The sequence below is a fragment of the Cyphomyrmex costatus genome, unplaced genomic scaffold (assembly GCF_001594065.2).
Source record: "Cyphomyrmex costatus isolate MS0001 unplaced genomic scaffold, Ccosl1.0 scaffold43, whole genome shotgun sequence".
Lineage (NCBI taxonomy): Eukaryota > Metazoa > Arthropoda > Insecta > Hymenoptera > Formicidae > Cyphomyrmex > Cyphomyrmex costatus.
The window spans coordinates 1106936-1120657 of record NW_017278534.1 but is presented as its reverse complement, the minus strand read 5'-3'; the positions used below and the strand labels follow the sequence as shown (position 1 = coordinate 1120657).

General features: G+C 39.0%; 2 protein-coding genes across 2 annotated transcripts; one reads left to right on the top strand and one right to left on the bottom strand.

The window, feature by feature from the left end:
• Positions 1–782: 782 nt before the first annotated feature.
• Prp5 (pre-mRNA processing factor 5) lies at positions 783–4885 on the top strand. The gene is made up of 8 exons (XM_018544175.1): positions 783–964; positions 1062–1259; positions 1406–1553; positions 1615–1920; positions 1989–2313; positions 2391–3513; positions 3591–4122; positions 4202–4885. Exons 1-8 carry the CDS (start codon positions 945–947, stop codon positions 4622–4624), a joined length of 3075 nt encoding a protein of 1024 aa, XP_018399677.1. The 5' UTR covers positions 783–944; the 3' UTR covers positions 4625–4885.
• Positions 4886–5961: 1076 nt separating this feature from the next.
• Positions 5962–13301, bottom strand: Reck (reversion-inducing-cysteine-rich protein with kazal motifs). Its single transcript, XM_018544251.1, has 7 exons — positions 13249–13301; positions 9834–9917; positions 9482–9518; positions 9067–9414; positions 8317–8749; positions 6769–8143; positions 5962–6703 (listed from the first exon to the last, which is right to left on the bottom strand). Exons 1-7 carry the CDS (start codon positions 13297–13299, stop codon positions 6320–6322), a joined length of 2712 nt encoding a protein of 903 aa, XP_018399753.1. The 5' UTR covers positions 13300–13301; the 3' UTR covers positions 5962–6319.
• Positions 13302–13722: the final 421 nt, after the last annotated feature.

Here is a 13722-nt window from a genome sequence, read left to right as displayed (position 1 = left end):
TCCTACAATATTTGTTAAATAATAAAAATAAAATAATACATTATGCACATTATATGTATAAAACGAAATATAAAATAATATTTATTGATTCCAAGTTAATATTTATTGATTTGTATTATTGAATAAAAAGCATCCAAAAAGCCTTATCACACTACGCTTTGGAGCCTGAAGATTTCAAACAGATTAAAATTCGATAATTTTAATCAGATAATTTAATTTCAAGTAGTTTTATTCTGATTGACTAAAATCTAATTTAATTAGTAATTTACAATTTCTAACGCGCGTAGTAAACATGATCTAAAGTAAATTACAAAATGGTGGCCCTCCCCGTTTATTCAGGATAGCGATCATGTCTTTTTTTTCTAGATCGAAATCGTGAAAAGTGAAAATTTTTTGTACGCATTTGTATATATATATACAAAATATATATATATGATTGTATATGGAATCAATGTCAATTTCCTACATGGAGACTCACAAGGCCAATATAATATGTACATATATAATATCATAATCTGCAAAAATAATGAAAACGTTATATGAACTTACCTTATCTATAAGGTTATGCACTACTTCAACAAAATTTTTGATCTTCGGAACTTTCGGAAGGTGAAATATTTGGAAATAATTTCTTTTTGTCACTGTTAGATGACGAAGAAAACAAATCTAGCAGTCCAAATGATAAAATCAAGCATCCCGCGCAGCCATATTGCACTGACCTAGCATGGTGGCACCGTCTCTCGGAGCTAGTACCGAACTCTTGCACTAACGTGCAACAATTCGGCACTTGAGATTTCCAGTAAAATAGCGCGCACCGTTTTCGTGCGTATCGAAACGTTTAGTCAGTTGAGTGAAACATATTGTTCGATTGTTCTCGTCAAGTGCGTACCAATGCAACCAGTAAAAAACGCTATTAGAATAGTGTAACAAATTCGTAATTGACCATGGTGCGAAGTAGCGACAAGTAAGTGATCGCTTGATTGAGGTTATGTGACAGGCCTTTCGTTTTCTCATTTTAAATTCGTTACCTCGAACTAATTATCAAATAAACGTTCACATAGAGACAGACATCATCGCCGGAGATCGAGGTCGAGATCGCGATCAAGATCAGCTGAACCCGAGAAGAAACGACGACGTTCTAGGAGCAGGGACCGAGAAAGGGAGCGAGATAAGGGACGACGTCGTTCGCGGGATAGAGACAGAGAGAGGAGTGACAGAAGGGAACGTTCTGAAAGGGACAGGGATCGCGAGAGAAAACGGTATAAAGAAAAGAATTTCAATCTGAAATGGTTGCTCATGGTGTTTACTTTCTACTCTGATCACTTCATGTTTTTGTAGATGTTTTTAGTAATAATTGTAACACAATAAAATAATTTATTTACATTGATTGTTCTCGGTATACTAGTGGAGACAGTAAAGAAAAGCGTCTTACAGGCTCGAAATCTTCACGCTCTGGCAAAGAACGATCAAACAGATCTCGCTCCCGTGATAGAAAGGATAAAGAGAAGGGCGACAATGAGGAATTACCTTTTGATCATACAAAATTAGACAAAGTGTGTCTTCAAAGATTATGTGAAGAAAAACAAGCAATATATATGAAAATTTATATTGCAGGAGGAAGAGCAAAAAAGGCTGGAACTGGAAATGCAAAAGAGAAGAGAGAGGATAGAAAGATGGCGAGCAGAAAGGAAGAAGAAAGAATTGGAAGCAACCAAAAAAGACGGTAAGACATCTATTTTAGCAAATCTTCAGCTACCCATGAAAAAGTGGTCCCTTGAGGATGATAGTGATGAAGAGACTCCTGTGGTACAGAATAACAAGGAGGCAAAAGAAGAAGGTGCAAAAGAAGAAATTGAGGAAGTAAATGAAGAAGTAAAGGATGAGGAGGAGATTGATCCACTTGATGCTTTTATGGCAGAGGCAAGTATTATCACAATTTATATAATCAATTCGATTTTATATATACTTACATCTAATTAATTCAATAGGTCCAAGAAGAAGTGAGAAAAGTGAATAAATTTGATGGTAAAGCTCCAAAAAGTGCCAACAATGGTACTAATTCTGCGTCACAGAGTGGTGGTGTGGTCATTGTTACTGGAGTAGCTAAGAAAAAAGTGCAGAAACAAAAAGGAGAATTAATTGAACAAAATCAAGATGGATTGGAGTACTCCAGCGAAGAAGAAGGCGAGAATCTTCATGAGACTGCGGCTGGGATAGCAAACAAACAGAAGCGAGAATTAGCTAAAGTTGATCATGCTACAACAGAATATCAACCATTCCGAAAGTCTTTCTATGTTGAAGTGCCTGAGATAGGTATGTAAATACCTAAGTAAATTATTTCTATTGTATGAATAAATATATATATACACTCATTTACTATATACTTGCAGCAAGAATGACACCAGAAGAAGTAGAAGTGTACAAAGAAGAATTAGAAGGCATTCGCGTGAAAGGTAAAGGTTGTCCAAAACCTATCAAGTCTTGGGCACAATGTGGCGTAACCAAGAAGGAATTAGAAGTATTGAAGAAACTTGGTTATGAAAAACCAACACCTATTCAATGCCAGGCGATTCCAGCAATCATGTCTGGTCGCGATCTTATAGGTATAGCAAAAACAGGTAGTGGAAAAACATTAGCTTTTCTTTTACCTATGTTTCGTCATATACTTGATCAACCACCGTTAGCTGATGGTGACGGACCAATTGCTTTGATTATGACACCAACTAGAGAACTGTGTATGCAAATTGGTAGGGATTCGAAAAAATTTACAAAATCATTGGGTCTTTCGCACGTGTGTGTCTATGGTGGAACTGGCATTTCTGAACAAATAGCAGAACTGAAGAGAGGAGCTGAAATCATTGTGTGCACACCGGGAAGAATGATCGACATGCTTGCTGCCAACAGCGGACGAGTGACCAATTTACGTCGAGTAACATATGTAGTACTTGATGAAGCCGACAGAATGTTTGACATGGGTTTCGAACCACAGGTGATGCGTATTATGGAAAACGTAAGACCGGATAGACAAACAGTATTATTCAGTGCAACGTTCCCACGTCAAATGGAGGCTTTAGCCAGAAGAATACTTACGAGACCGGTCGAGGTACAAGTCGGTGGACGTTCTGTTGTTTGCAAGGATGTGGAACAACATGTGGTTGTACTCGAAGAAGATCAGAAGTTTTATAAGTTGCTTGAGATTCTTGGACATTATCAAGATAAAGGCTCTACCATTATATTCGTAGACAAGCAAGAGAACGCAGACACGTTGCTGAAAGATCTTATGAAGGCTTCATATTCCTGCATGTCTCTTCACGGTGGTATAGACCAATGCGACCGAGATTCAACCATATTGGATTTCAAAGCAGGACGAACAAAATTGCTCGTGGCCACGTCTGTCGCCGCTAGAGGCTTGGATGTCAAACATTTGGTATTAGTTGTCAATTATGATTGTCCTAATCACTACGAAGATTATGTACACAGATGTGGTAGAACTGGCCGAGCTGGAAATAAAGGGTAAAATATAAACCTTTGAATTTTTACAATATATGACATATTTGTTTCAAAATTATTATGGTTTGTTCTCTCTTCAGATACGCTTACACTTTTATTACATCAGAACAAGAACGTTACGCTGGTGATATTTTACGTGCGCACGAGTTAGCGGGCGTACCTGTTCCAGAACCTTTGCGCCAATTGTGGGAAGGTTACAAAGCCCGTCAAGCTGCAGATGGAAAAAAGGTTCATACTGGAGGTGGTTTCAGTGGCAAAGGATTTAAGTTTGACGAATCAGAAGCTGCTTTGGCGAATGAAAAGAAGAAATTCCAAAAAGCAGCCTTGGGACTGCAAGATTCCGACGATGAGGACATAGAAAACGATATTGACCAACAGATTGAAAGTATGCTAGCCCCTAAGCGAACTGTTCGTGAAATTGCCAAACCGACTGCAGCCAGTATAACAGTGCCTGGTCAACCAATTCCTAGTGCCACTGATAAACTTGAATTAGCCAGAAGATTGGCGTCGAAGATAAATATTGCAAAGAATCTGGGCGCTGAAGCGAAAGGCGCTACTCAACAAGCAGCGGAAGCCATACTCAAGGGTGCAGGACCTACGAATCTTATCACGGTAAAATCCTAGTTTTTTGTTCGAATGTTACTGCAGTAATTTTATGATCGTAAATAACTATTTCTCTTCTCTTACATAGGCAAAGACAGTCGCGGAACAACTAGCAGCGAAGCTGAATACTAAATTAAATTATCAGCCACGTGAGGAAGATCTCGTAGAAAGTGATGTGGAAACGGGCGAGCAAACATTCCGCAAATATGAAGAGGAGCTCGAGATCAATGACTTCCCACAACAAGCGAGATGGCGAGTCACAAGTAAGGAGGCTCTGGCTCAAATCTCAGAATATTCTGAAGCAGGTCTGACAGTGAGAGGAACGTACATCGCGCCTGGGAAAGCGCCACCAGAAGGCGAGAGAAAATTATACTTGGCAATAGAATCAACGAGCGAGTTAGCAGTCAGCAAGGCCAAGGCGGAAGTGTCTCGACTCATTAAGGAGGAACTTATCAAACTGCAAGCGTCTGGTGCTCATACCGCATCACGAGGTCGCTATAAAGTTTTATAAAGTTTTAGGATCATTTTGATGAGATATATACTATTTAGAACTATTTAGGACTTTTTGGCTTGAAATTGAAATGTGTCGATATTTTTATCTATTACCACTCTTCCTCACTTCATTGCTGTTTTATCATAGTATACGACGCTTAGTCTCAGGAAAGACGACATTAATCTAAAATTATTAAAAGTTTTTAACCTGTGTCATTCATCATGCATATAAAGTATCCTATTACTAATATTATAAAATACTCTATTATTCATTATACACACACGCGCGCGCGCGCGCGCAAATACAAATTTATTACTAAAATATAACAAAACGAAATATCAAAAATAATAAATAGTAAAGGACTCTTCTCTTTCAAAAATAGTGATAAAAAAATAGGACATTTAAGAGTCAGTTAAACCTTATTTAAAATTATAAACGTCAAGACATAAAATGTAATAATAAAAATAAATAAGGTTTAACTGACTCTCTTAAATGTCCTTTCTTCTTATCACTATTTTTAAAACAAAATATATAATTATAATATATAGTGTGTATGTGTATAATTATAATAATATATTGTATTAAAACTATTAATAATACATTATATACATACATACATATATACATATATTTGTCGACCCAGAGACCAAGCGTTATGCACTACGATAAAATAACAATAAAATGAGTAAGAACGTTAATAAGCACGAATATCAACATATTTCAATTTTAAACTAAAAGTTCTGGTTCTGAACAGCTCTAAGGTATACTGTAAGATTGTCATACGCATATGTATATGATAAGAGTTTAGAAATTTATTATACATGCAAATAACGTGTTTGTTTATAACAAACAGTACAATAACAAAATATACTTAACGACTGTGAGAGCATTATTTATATCATTGGCACAAACCACTGCAGACAATCCAAGTTTTCGCATATTTATGAATAAAATGCGAACACCTACGTTATTCCCTTAATAATATTTCTTCTATTGTATTAATTTACCTATACGAAATAAAAATTTGAATGAACGCTCAGCAACATAAAATCGCACGCAGCATACGCCAGTCATATGTTCATAACAATTGTTTTTTAATAAAATTCTAGTTGATTGTTTTTTCTGTCGATAAAAATTAATAATAAAACTTAAGAAAATTATATTTTTTTTAATGATATTTTTTCGAATTTTTGTATAAAAAAATCACATAATAAAACTAATAAAATCAATACGCGATCCGATATATGTTAACTTAAGTTTACGGTCTTTTTAATTATTTAATTTATAATGAGCAGTTCTCGATTATCTGCGACGAAATAATGAATTACACGCGCAGGAAATCGTATATTTTTGTACATTCACTCTCATTGTATATACTTTTTCCTCTTTGGCAATATTAATTGATAACTAAAATACATTCTGCTGTACGCTATTAGAAGGCACTAGAAGAATCACAGACACGAGATACGCTGTAGACATTCGTCGCCGCGAATGGCATTGCGATTAGGTAAACTGTAAAGAAATGCTTTCAGCACTAAGAACAAAGCAGAAAACAAGATTAATCGCTCATAGCTGCAACTATCCTTGATAATAATAAATCTCGGATATCTTATACGATTCATTAAAAATTGAAATGTACTTTATACACTATTTACTTCGGATTTGACAGAATAAGAGCGATGTATCTTATTTTCCTTTTGGCTTGATCATAATTCAGAATAAAACGTTTAGCAAGAAGGTGGTAACGGCAACTGTCGTGAGCCAAGCACGAATATTCATAGCACTAGAAACATAACTATGAGCTATCTCGGCTCTGCTCAGTGAACCCAGAGGTACTTCTGCTGCGATTCGAGGACTTCTCTCCGAAATCCTAGTGACAAGCTTCTCCGTTTCCGCCACGCAGGCTCGCAATTGCAGCATTGATGGCTTCTTGGTAATAGGTTGTACGACTATGAAGATATCGCGATCGGGCGTCATCATGCCACGAAGAGCGCATTGCGCCACTTGCAGTTGGCGACCTAGAGCGACCAAGAGAGCTTCTAGAGTGACGGAGTCTTTATCAGTTTCTTCATCCATCATATAGTAGATCCTGTCCACCTATAATAAACAAATATTAGATAAAATTCAAAAGCCTGAAAGATATCTCATTTGAAAGTATCTACCTGTTTCTTCGAGTAGAACAATCTCGCCGCTCCTCCACAAACAGGACAACAAGCACCGGGAGGAGTAACCCCAATACAATACGGTTCCTTTAAAGGAGGACATTGTACAGCATCACCGCAGCGAGGTTTTGCTTCATCCCCTATTAGACCGACGGCGACACAAGGACCTTTGTAATCTACGACGATTTTCTCGGCCCAAGCTGCGCATTCGTTAGAGTAGAACTCGCCGTTGATACCACATACCGGATCCCGAAGACTGCATCCTTTCAGACAAGGACCTCTGTAACTTAGTGTGGCTCCAGCTCGGATCATCGCGCACACGGAAGGATACTGGCGATTCTCTTGATCACAGACCGGTCCACTGGATTCATCACGTGGATTACAGTCTATCGGCACGCATTCGTATTGCCGGCATGGCTTGTGCAAAGCAGTTAAGCAAACTTTAGGTCTACGGACGCATCTCTCTGAGCTGTCACAGGGATTAGACATGCAAGGATCCCTGCTAGAACAGCTGCCGAACTCCACCTCGGTCGTCGACAACTCGGCGCACTTCGCCAAGCAGGCGGACGCAAAGGTGAAGCCTAGCCTGCCACAAACTGGGACATAATGAGTCGGACAATCGCAGGGCAAGGACAGTGTTCGCAGCTCGCCGCAGCTCTTTTTGGAGCACGTAAACTCGCCTTCGAAACAATGGCAGGAATTACAATCGAGGTAGAAGTGGCTCTTATGCTGGATGAACCGATCGTGCACCCAGCAGGATTTGAAGTTGAAGCAATTGAGCGTGCGGCACTTCTCCAGGCCGCGCGTCGTGCACTGACAGATTTTCAAGCAACCCTGCTGATCAAACCGCGGGATTTGGATCCAGGATCTGACCGGCACTAATTGTTTCGACATCTCGCCGAGAGAACAAGCCGGCACGCAACGATAGATCTTGGCGCCGTTCGGTTCGACCACACAGAGCTGACCCTGTGGACAAGGATTCCGTTTGCAGGGCGTTGTGATGTCCTCGTCAGGATGGATCACAGCTTCGTCATTCTGTGAATTATCCAGGAACGGCCCTAACGAGACACACGGTGCGTCCGGTCTACCCGGCGACAGTTTAGCGCACAAAGTAGCCGCTGTGTGGGATCCGGTGACTGAGCTCCAGTCCACACAGCTAGCCATCAATTCTAAACAATCCTCGCGACAAAGTCGCGTTTCGTGGATTCTGGTCTCGCAAGGTCGCAGCTGCAGAAGACAAGCCGCCGCGCGAAGAGTCTCCGCTGGACAGGAAGCGGCGACGCGCACGGGTACACCTAATCCACGAATAATGCTTCCTCTGGACCAATGATCGGCCTCCCATTTGGCCGCTTCATCAGCCGCAGTCGTGCACGTCCTAACAAGAAATTAAATATTCAATTATGACAAGTACTCAATTTTTTTTAAAAGACTTCAAGTTTTATCGGCATCACTCGAAGTTAATTTTAATACTTTCTAATTGTTAATTACTTGAATTTACTTTAGATCACTTCGGACTATATTGACATGACCAGATCTTAATCCACTCACCTAAACAAAGTCGTAGGTCTGTCGTTAAACCGCGCACAATAAGATAACCCGGAACAGCCTATCTCGCAAGAGTCGTCCGCATCTTCTAAACACCTCCTCAGTTCACCTTCTGAATTGGACGAGAGACACTGTGCGTCTAATTGTACCCAGGCGGTCTCCCAGTCTGCTTGGAAGGCTCGCCAGCATAAATTTTGACAGAAGGACCTTGTCGCTTTCGTGCAACACGCTAATTTACCAGCGTTCAAGGGTAATCGTGCCGGCTTTGTCGAGCCCGATTTTAGCAAGCAACTCCACATCGGCGACTGTGGTAACACGGGGCTACATTTCTCCGCTAGAGCATCCATGATCTCCTGGTCGGTCGTCGCAGTGTGGAGAATACTGCGACACGTATCTAGGCACGTCGCGGTCGTGGCTTCATCGCAACAATGCAAATCTGCAGAAATATAATTAATCAAATTTAACAACGTAGATGCCTCAATAATAATTCGCTGGTATCAATCAAACGATTAATTAAGTATATGAACGGATAAATTAATCTTCTCTCTTATCAAATAAAAAAATATAATTTATATAATCATTAAAAAATTATGATATATTATAACGCTGTTTCTTAAAAAAAAAAAAAAAAGTAATTTTATTTTAATACTATTACAAAATCAATTCGATAATTAATAATTTGATAATTATTTGCGTCTACTTTATATAGATTGTATCACGACTTTTTACATGATACGACAATTGATAACTAACGTTGTTTCGGATCCTCGGCGTGTTTCACCTCAGCTATACTCTTCAGGCACTTGGGAATTTGATGAAAGCAACCTTTGCTACTGTACAGCTTCAAGTTAGATTGCTTGCCGGGCTTGTAAAAAATATCCTTACAGATAGCCCTGCACGTGTCATTGGAAACGTTACTGCAACATCGTTCGGCCTCCTCGCGCTTTTCCAGGCAAAAGAAAAACTCGGGTTCGTCGCTTGGTCGGCAGGATTCGTTCAAATCGTTTGTAGAACCAGACAGAGCGCAGGTCATGCGACACGTTGGATTTTGAGCAAGACGGCAACATCCTCGACCCGTCCAATCTTCGTTCCTTTTGAGCTCTATAAGAATTCAAATAATTCGATATTTTGCCGCAACATTTGTTGCACACTTGACTATCCCGCTTACCATTTAATGTCGTGTTCACGCAAGACCAAAAATCCAACTGAAAAAGAAGAGTTGAATGTAAGAGAAGACGTTGTAGTTACAAAAAAAAATAGAGGAAAAAGAAAGAAAGGAATAGTGAAGAAAGTGAAGTGGCACAATCGACCGATCGCGCGATCGCGAGTCCAGAGATCATCTTTCATAAAATCGTCACCGCGAAATGAAAAAACTTGGATCGCGTTACGAACATCCTGAAACGTTTAAGGTGTCTATTGTCGAGAGGTTTTCGATCCAGATCTGAGCTGAATGAAGAGAACAAACGAGTGTCGATTGCGTGGGATCGAGTCTCGGAAATAAAAATCGTGTGGCAACTCACCAGCTCCATGGAACAAAACTCCAGCAGACGTTGAGTGGCGTTTTCTCTCGCTTCGATCTCGGCACCCAAGACAACCAAAGATATCTGTAAAAAATTGCGAACAAATTATCTTTAATCCAAATCATATATAATATTATTATCTTAAGAAAAGAAAAAACAAAAGTTGCGATGAAATTGCAAAGAAAATTCGCAGCATGAATAAAAATTATTTCGGACCGTAGCGGATTGGAGATTTGAAACTTTGAAAGAAAGAATATAAATGATAATAAAAGTAGTCATGTAGAAGAAACTCTTTGCATAAATGTGTAAATTATTCCGACGAGTTGAACTTCGAAGCGTTAACTCGCTTTAATGTCTGTCTCGACTGGCTCGAATCGAATGTCGAAGACTTCCTAAATTCAAAATGCGGTGCAGCGCATTAACGGTCATTAAGAATCAAGGACACGAATGCAACACATGGGCTCCGCGATTTCCTGTTGCCTGTCACTGAATGACAATCGTCCTCGGGGCCAGATATCGCTCGCGCGTTTCGTCCTCATCCCGAATTCAATCTGCGTCCTCCGCGAGGACACACCGGATCCACTCGGTATGTCCATCACGGTCAAGAGTTACGACCATCCATCAATATGCGGTGGGTCCCGCCGAGCCCTGGCGATAGGCCCAGTCAAAGGTCACACTCGACCACCGAACGTAAATCATCGATCACTTGTTCATATACTTTTTTCCGTGTAGCATTTTTTTAAATTAATGTGCAATTTTTACTGAGACGACAAATAACATTATATTTTTATTAAAATAACGAGCTACGTTAAATATTCGATGTAGGTGTATTTCTGATGGTATTTTTATTAACTTTTTCATCATGTGTTTGCGAAGAGATTTATTTTTTACAATTTATAATATAATCTAGCAACATCTCCAGAATTTTTTCTCCAATATTTTTACCAAGTTCAGCTATTATAAATGTTAGAGGTGAAAGTGATGTAGAGTTGAGAAAACGGCGTATGTACGTATTTCCGTCGTGGTGTATTCTGGGAGGTATGCGCAGCCGAGTCACATCGCCATGCTGCGAAAGGGTACGTTTTCCACTGGCAAATTTTTCACGGCGATTTTAACACCGAGAAGTATGTCGATGATGACAAATTTCGGTTTTCTGCTAAACAAGCTTTTCACAATTCTGTATGAACTGAATAATGAAGAACGATGAAAATGATGCGAGACGAAAAATAATTTCACCATTTCTCTGTTTGGGATATTGACGATTAAAATTGACGTAGAAAATACTATTCTTAATTTAAAATAAAAATTTACGAATAAATAAACGTCGAAGCTCATATCTCTCGGAGTAGATACGTCAGACCACGACAACCTCCGAGCGAAAACCGAGATCAAAAGATACCGAAATAGAGCCGCAGCTTTTATAATTTGCCTCAGGCGCTCATTTGCCAAACTTCCGAACGACGCCACAAACGGTTATGAGGTGTCGATTGACTAAATTGGTTATCTACAGTTCTCTTTAATACGGCTCGTCATATGCACTCAGCTTTTATAAAGTTTAAAAATAATTTACCTTTTATTATTTTTAAAAATAATATCGATATGTGCTTTTTAATTATTCTTCTGACGTAATATAATTTTTATGTGAGAGAGAAGAAACGATAAAATAGTACTGTTGACCCGAATAAGAAGAAAAAAAAACTCATACGTTTTGCCGATGAAGAAACGTCTTTCCTGTCCACGTCAAAAATAACTTGTCACATATCTCGGAGCTTTCGTCATGATTTCCGGTTACTTTGCTGCTAAATGACTAAGAAGGAAGCGCTCATCAGTAGTCAAGGGAGAAGATCCGGAGAGACAGCTTTCTCAAAGTTTTTCTGCACCTCACTTTATGTCGTGTCTCACATTTCAATTTAGCAATAACATTGAGATGCATAACATTAAGAACCACGAAAAATCGTGTCATAACATTTTTCGTAAGTAACTTCTTTAAATACCTATATATAAATTTTAGAATTGATTTTTACAACTGATTTTACTTCTCATTTCAAATTCAAGATTTGAAGTACATTGATATCGCGAATAAATTCACATCGCGATCTCCGCAGTAATAAAATATCCTTTATAGACAAGATCCCTCTTGTGTGCTATTCTATAATCAGAAATCAACAAAAGGTTACCCAAAGTACGTCCCTCCGCCTATCCCCCACCCCGAATAAACTGCGTGGAGACACGATATCATTGATAACGCGTGGTACGTCCACCATGTTCAACGCGTCAATTCGTAATATTTGCGTATGAATGAGCCCGCGGGGCGCCCCGGAGGGGTCCCGCGTAAATCTCGCAGCGGGCCCCCGGTGTCTCCGATATTATCTTGGAAGAGGAGGCCCCCGCAGTCACCTCTAAAGAAGCTACAGTCGGGAAGCACCCCACGTCGAGAAACCCTCATCGAAGGAAGCAACGAGTATCTTCTTCTCATCTTTTTTTTTTTCCACCTATCCATTTCACTCTCCTTCTTTCTCTGTCCTTACACCGTTCCCTTTTTATTTTCCGGATCCTAATATATCCGTGGACACGACATATTTCGTGTCCTTTATCGTCCCGGGTTCGGCCCACGGATATTTATCAACCGCGTGATATCGCATTCGGATTACGCTGTCGAGATTGTTTTTTTGAAATTCCCACGAGGCTCCTCCTTCCGCGCATAATTAATAGATTATATTCCGCGGCGGAGGGTCATGGTTAATTTCTTATCGCGACGAAGAAGACGTAACAACCTTTGTACAAAAAACCATAAATTCCTGTAATAGAGGGTGTAGCGTTATTATTAATACGCAATCAATAATAAGGATTTCTTCAAATCCTTTATTCCACAAAAATACAGAACGTTTTGACTCTCTTTAGAATCATCCTCAGCTAATGCAATTAATTGCACTTATTATTGATTGCGTATAAACAACGCTGCATTCTCATTCGCATCCTCCTCTCATATAGGAATTCATGGTTTTTTGAATGAAGAGAGTCCGTAAGGAGATTATTACGTCTGAAATTGTTTGAAACCTTTATACAGTTTCGGATATTAGTTTTTTATTTACATATCTTAGGTATCGCGAATCGTTCAGTATTTTGCTCCCGGTTATTTACTGTCAATATAAAAGTACTAAAACGACTTTTATGCATTACTTTTATTTATATATAACTTTATACATTTTTTATATAACCGTAAATATTTACAAATAACTATATATTAATAAATTTGACGTATATGTTGGACTTAACTTATTGTTTGTGTAATTACTTTCACTCGTATTTTTGAATGAGAAAAAGTTTCAAGAGAGTTCTCTTAAAAAGCTTCTGTTTTAAAAAATTTTGAAGAAGCGAGAAAGTGTAGTATGATGTATTCATTTAAAATGCGTACCTTGGAGCACACATTTCGACAGGACCCAGCAGCCAACGAACAGCAGGACATCTCTGTAACAGAAACGAAGGAAGGATTAGCTTTATGCATAAAAAAAAAAAACAGATGGAAACTATAATCCGGTAAACTTAGGTCACACTCGAGAATCTTTCCTCCACTTTTCCGCCGACACAAAACAGACGCGTGTCCTGCATTACGTCAGCATAAGAAAGGCAGATAGGAAGAAAAAGAATCCGTTTTCAGGGGTCCACACGAGGGTACGTTAGTGTCAAAACTTTACCACCTCGAGGGACCTCACATACAGTTTATATTCGGAGACTCCAATTTTAAAAAACAGAATTGGAGATAATTTTTGTCACAATAAGTTTTTTGCAGTGTTTTAAAATGCTTATTTTAGCATCATTACTAAATTGATAATCAATACAATTTGTGGAATAGTATTTCCAGTTTCAATGTAAGAGTACATGATTGTGT

Bases quoted from the DNA above. Each gene is read 5' to 3' on its own strand.
- Prp5 (XM_018544175.1), top strand. From the start codon at position 945: ATGGTGCGAAGTAGCGACAA. The intron at 1,554-1,614 runs GTGTGTCTTCAA...TTTATATTGCAG, and splicing joins ATCATACAAAATTAGACAAA to GAGGAAGAGCAAAAAAGGCT. The intron at 1,921-1,988 runs GCAAGTATTATC...TTAATTCAATAG, and splicing joins TTGATGCTTTTATGGCAGAG to GTCCAAGAAGAAGTGAGAAA.
- Reck (XM_018544251.1), bottom strand. From the start codon at position 13,299: ATGTCCTGCTGTTCGTTGGCTGCTGGGTCCTGTCGAAATGTGTGCTCC. The intron at 9,519-9,833 runs GTGAGTTGCCAC...CTTCTTTTTCAG, and splicing joins AGTTTTGTTCCATGGAGCTG to TTGGATTTTTGGTCTTGCGT. The intron at 9,415-9,481 runs GTAAGCGGGATA...GAATTCTTATAG, and splicing joins CGTGAACACGACATTAAATG to AGCTCAAAAGGAACGAAGAT.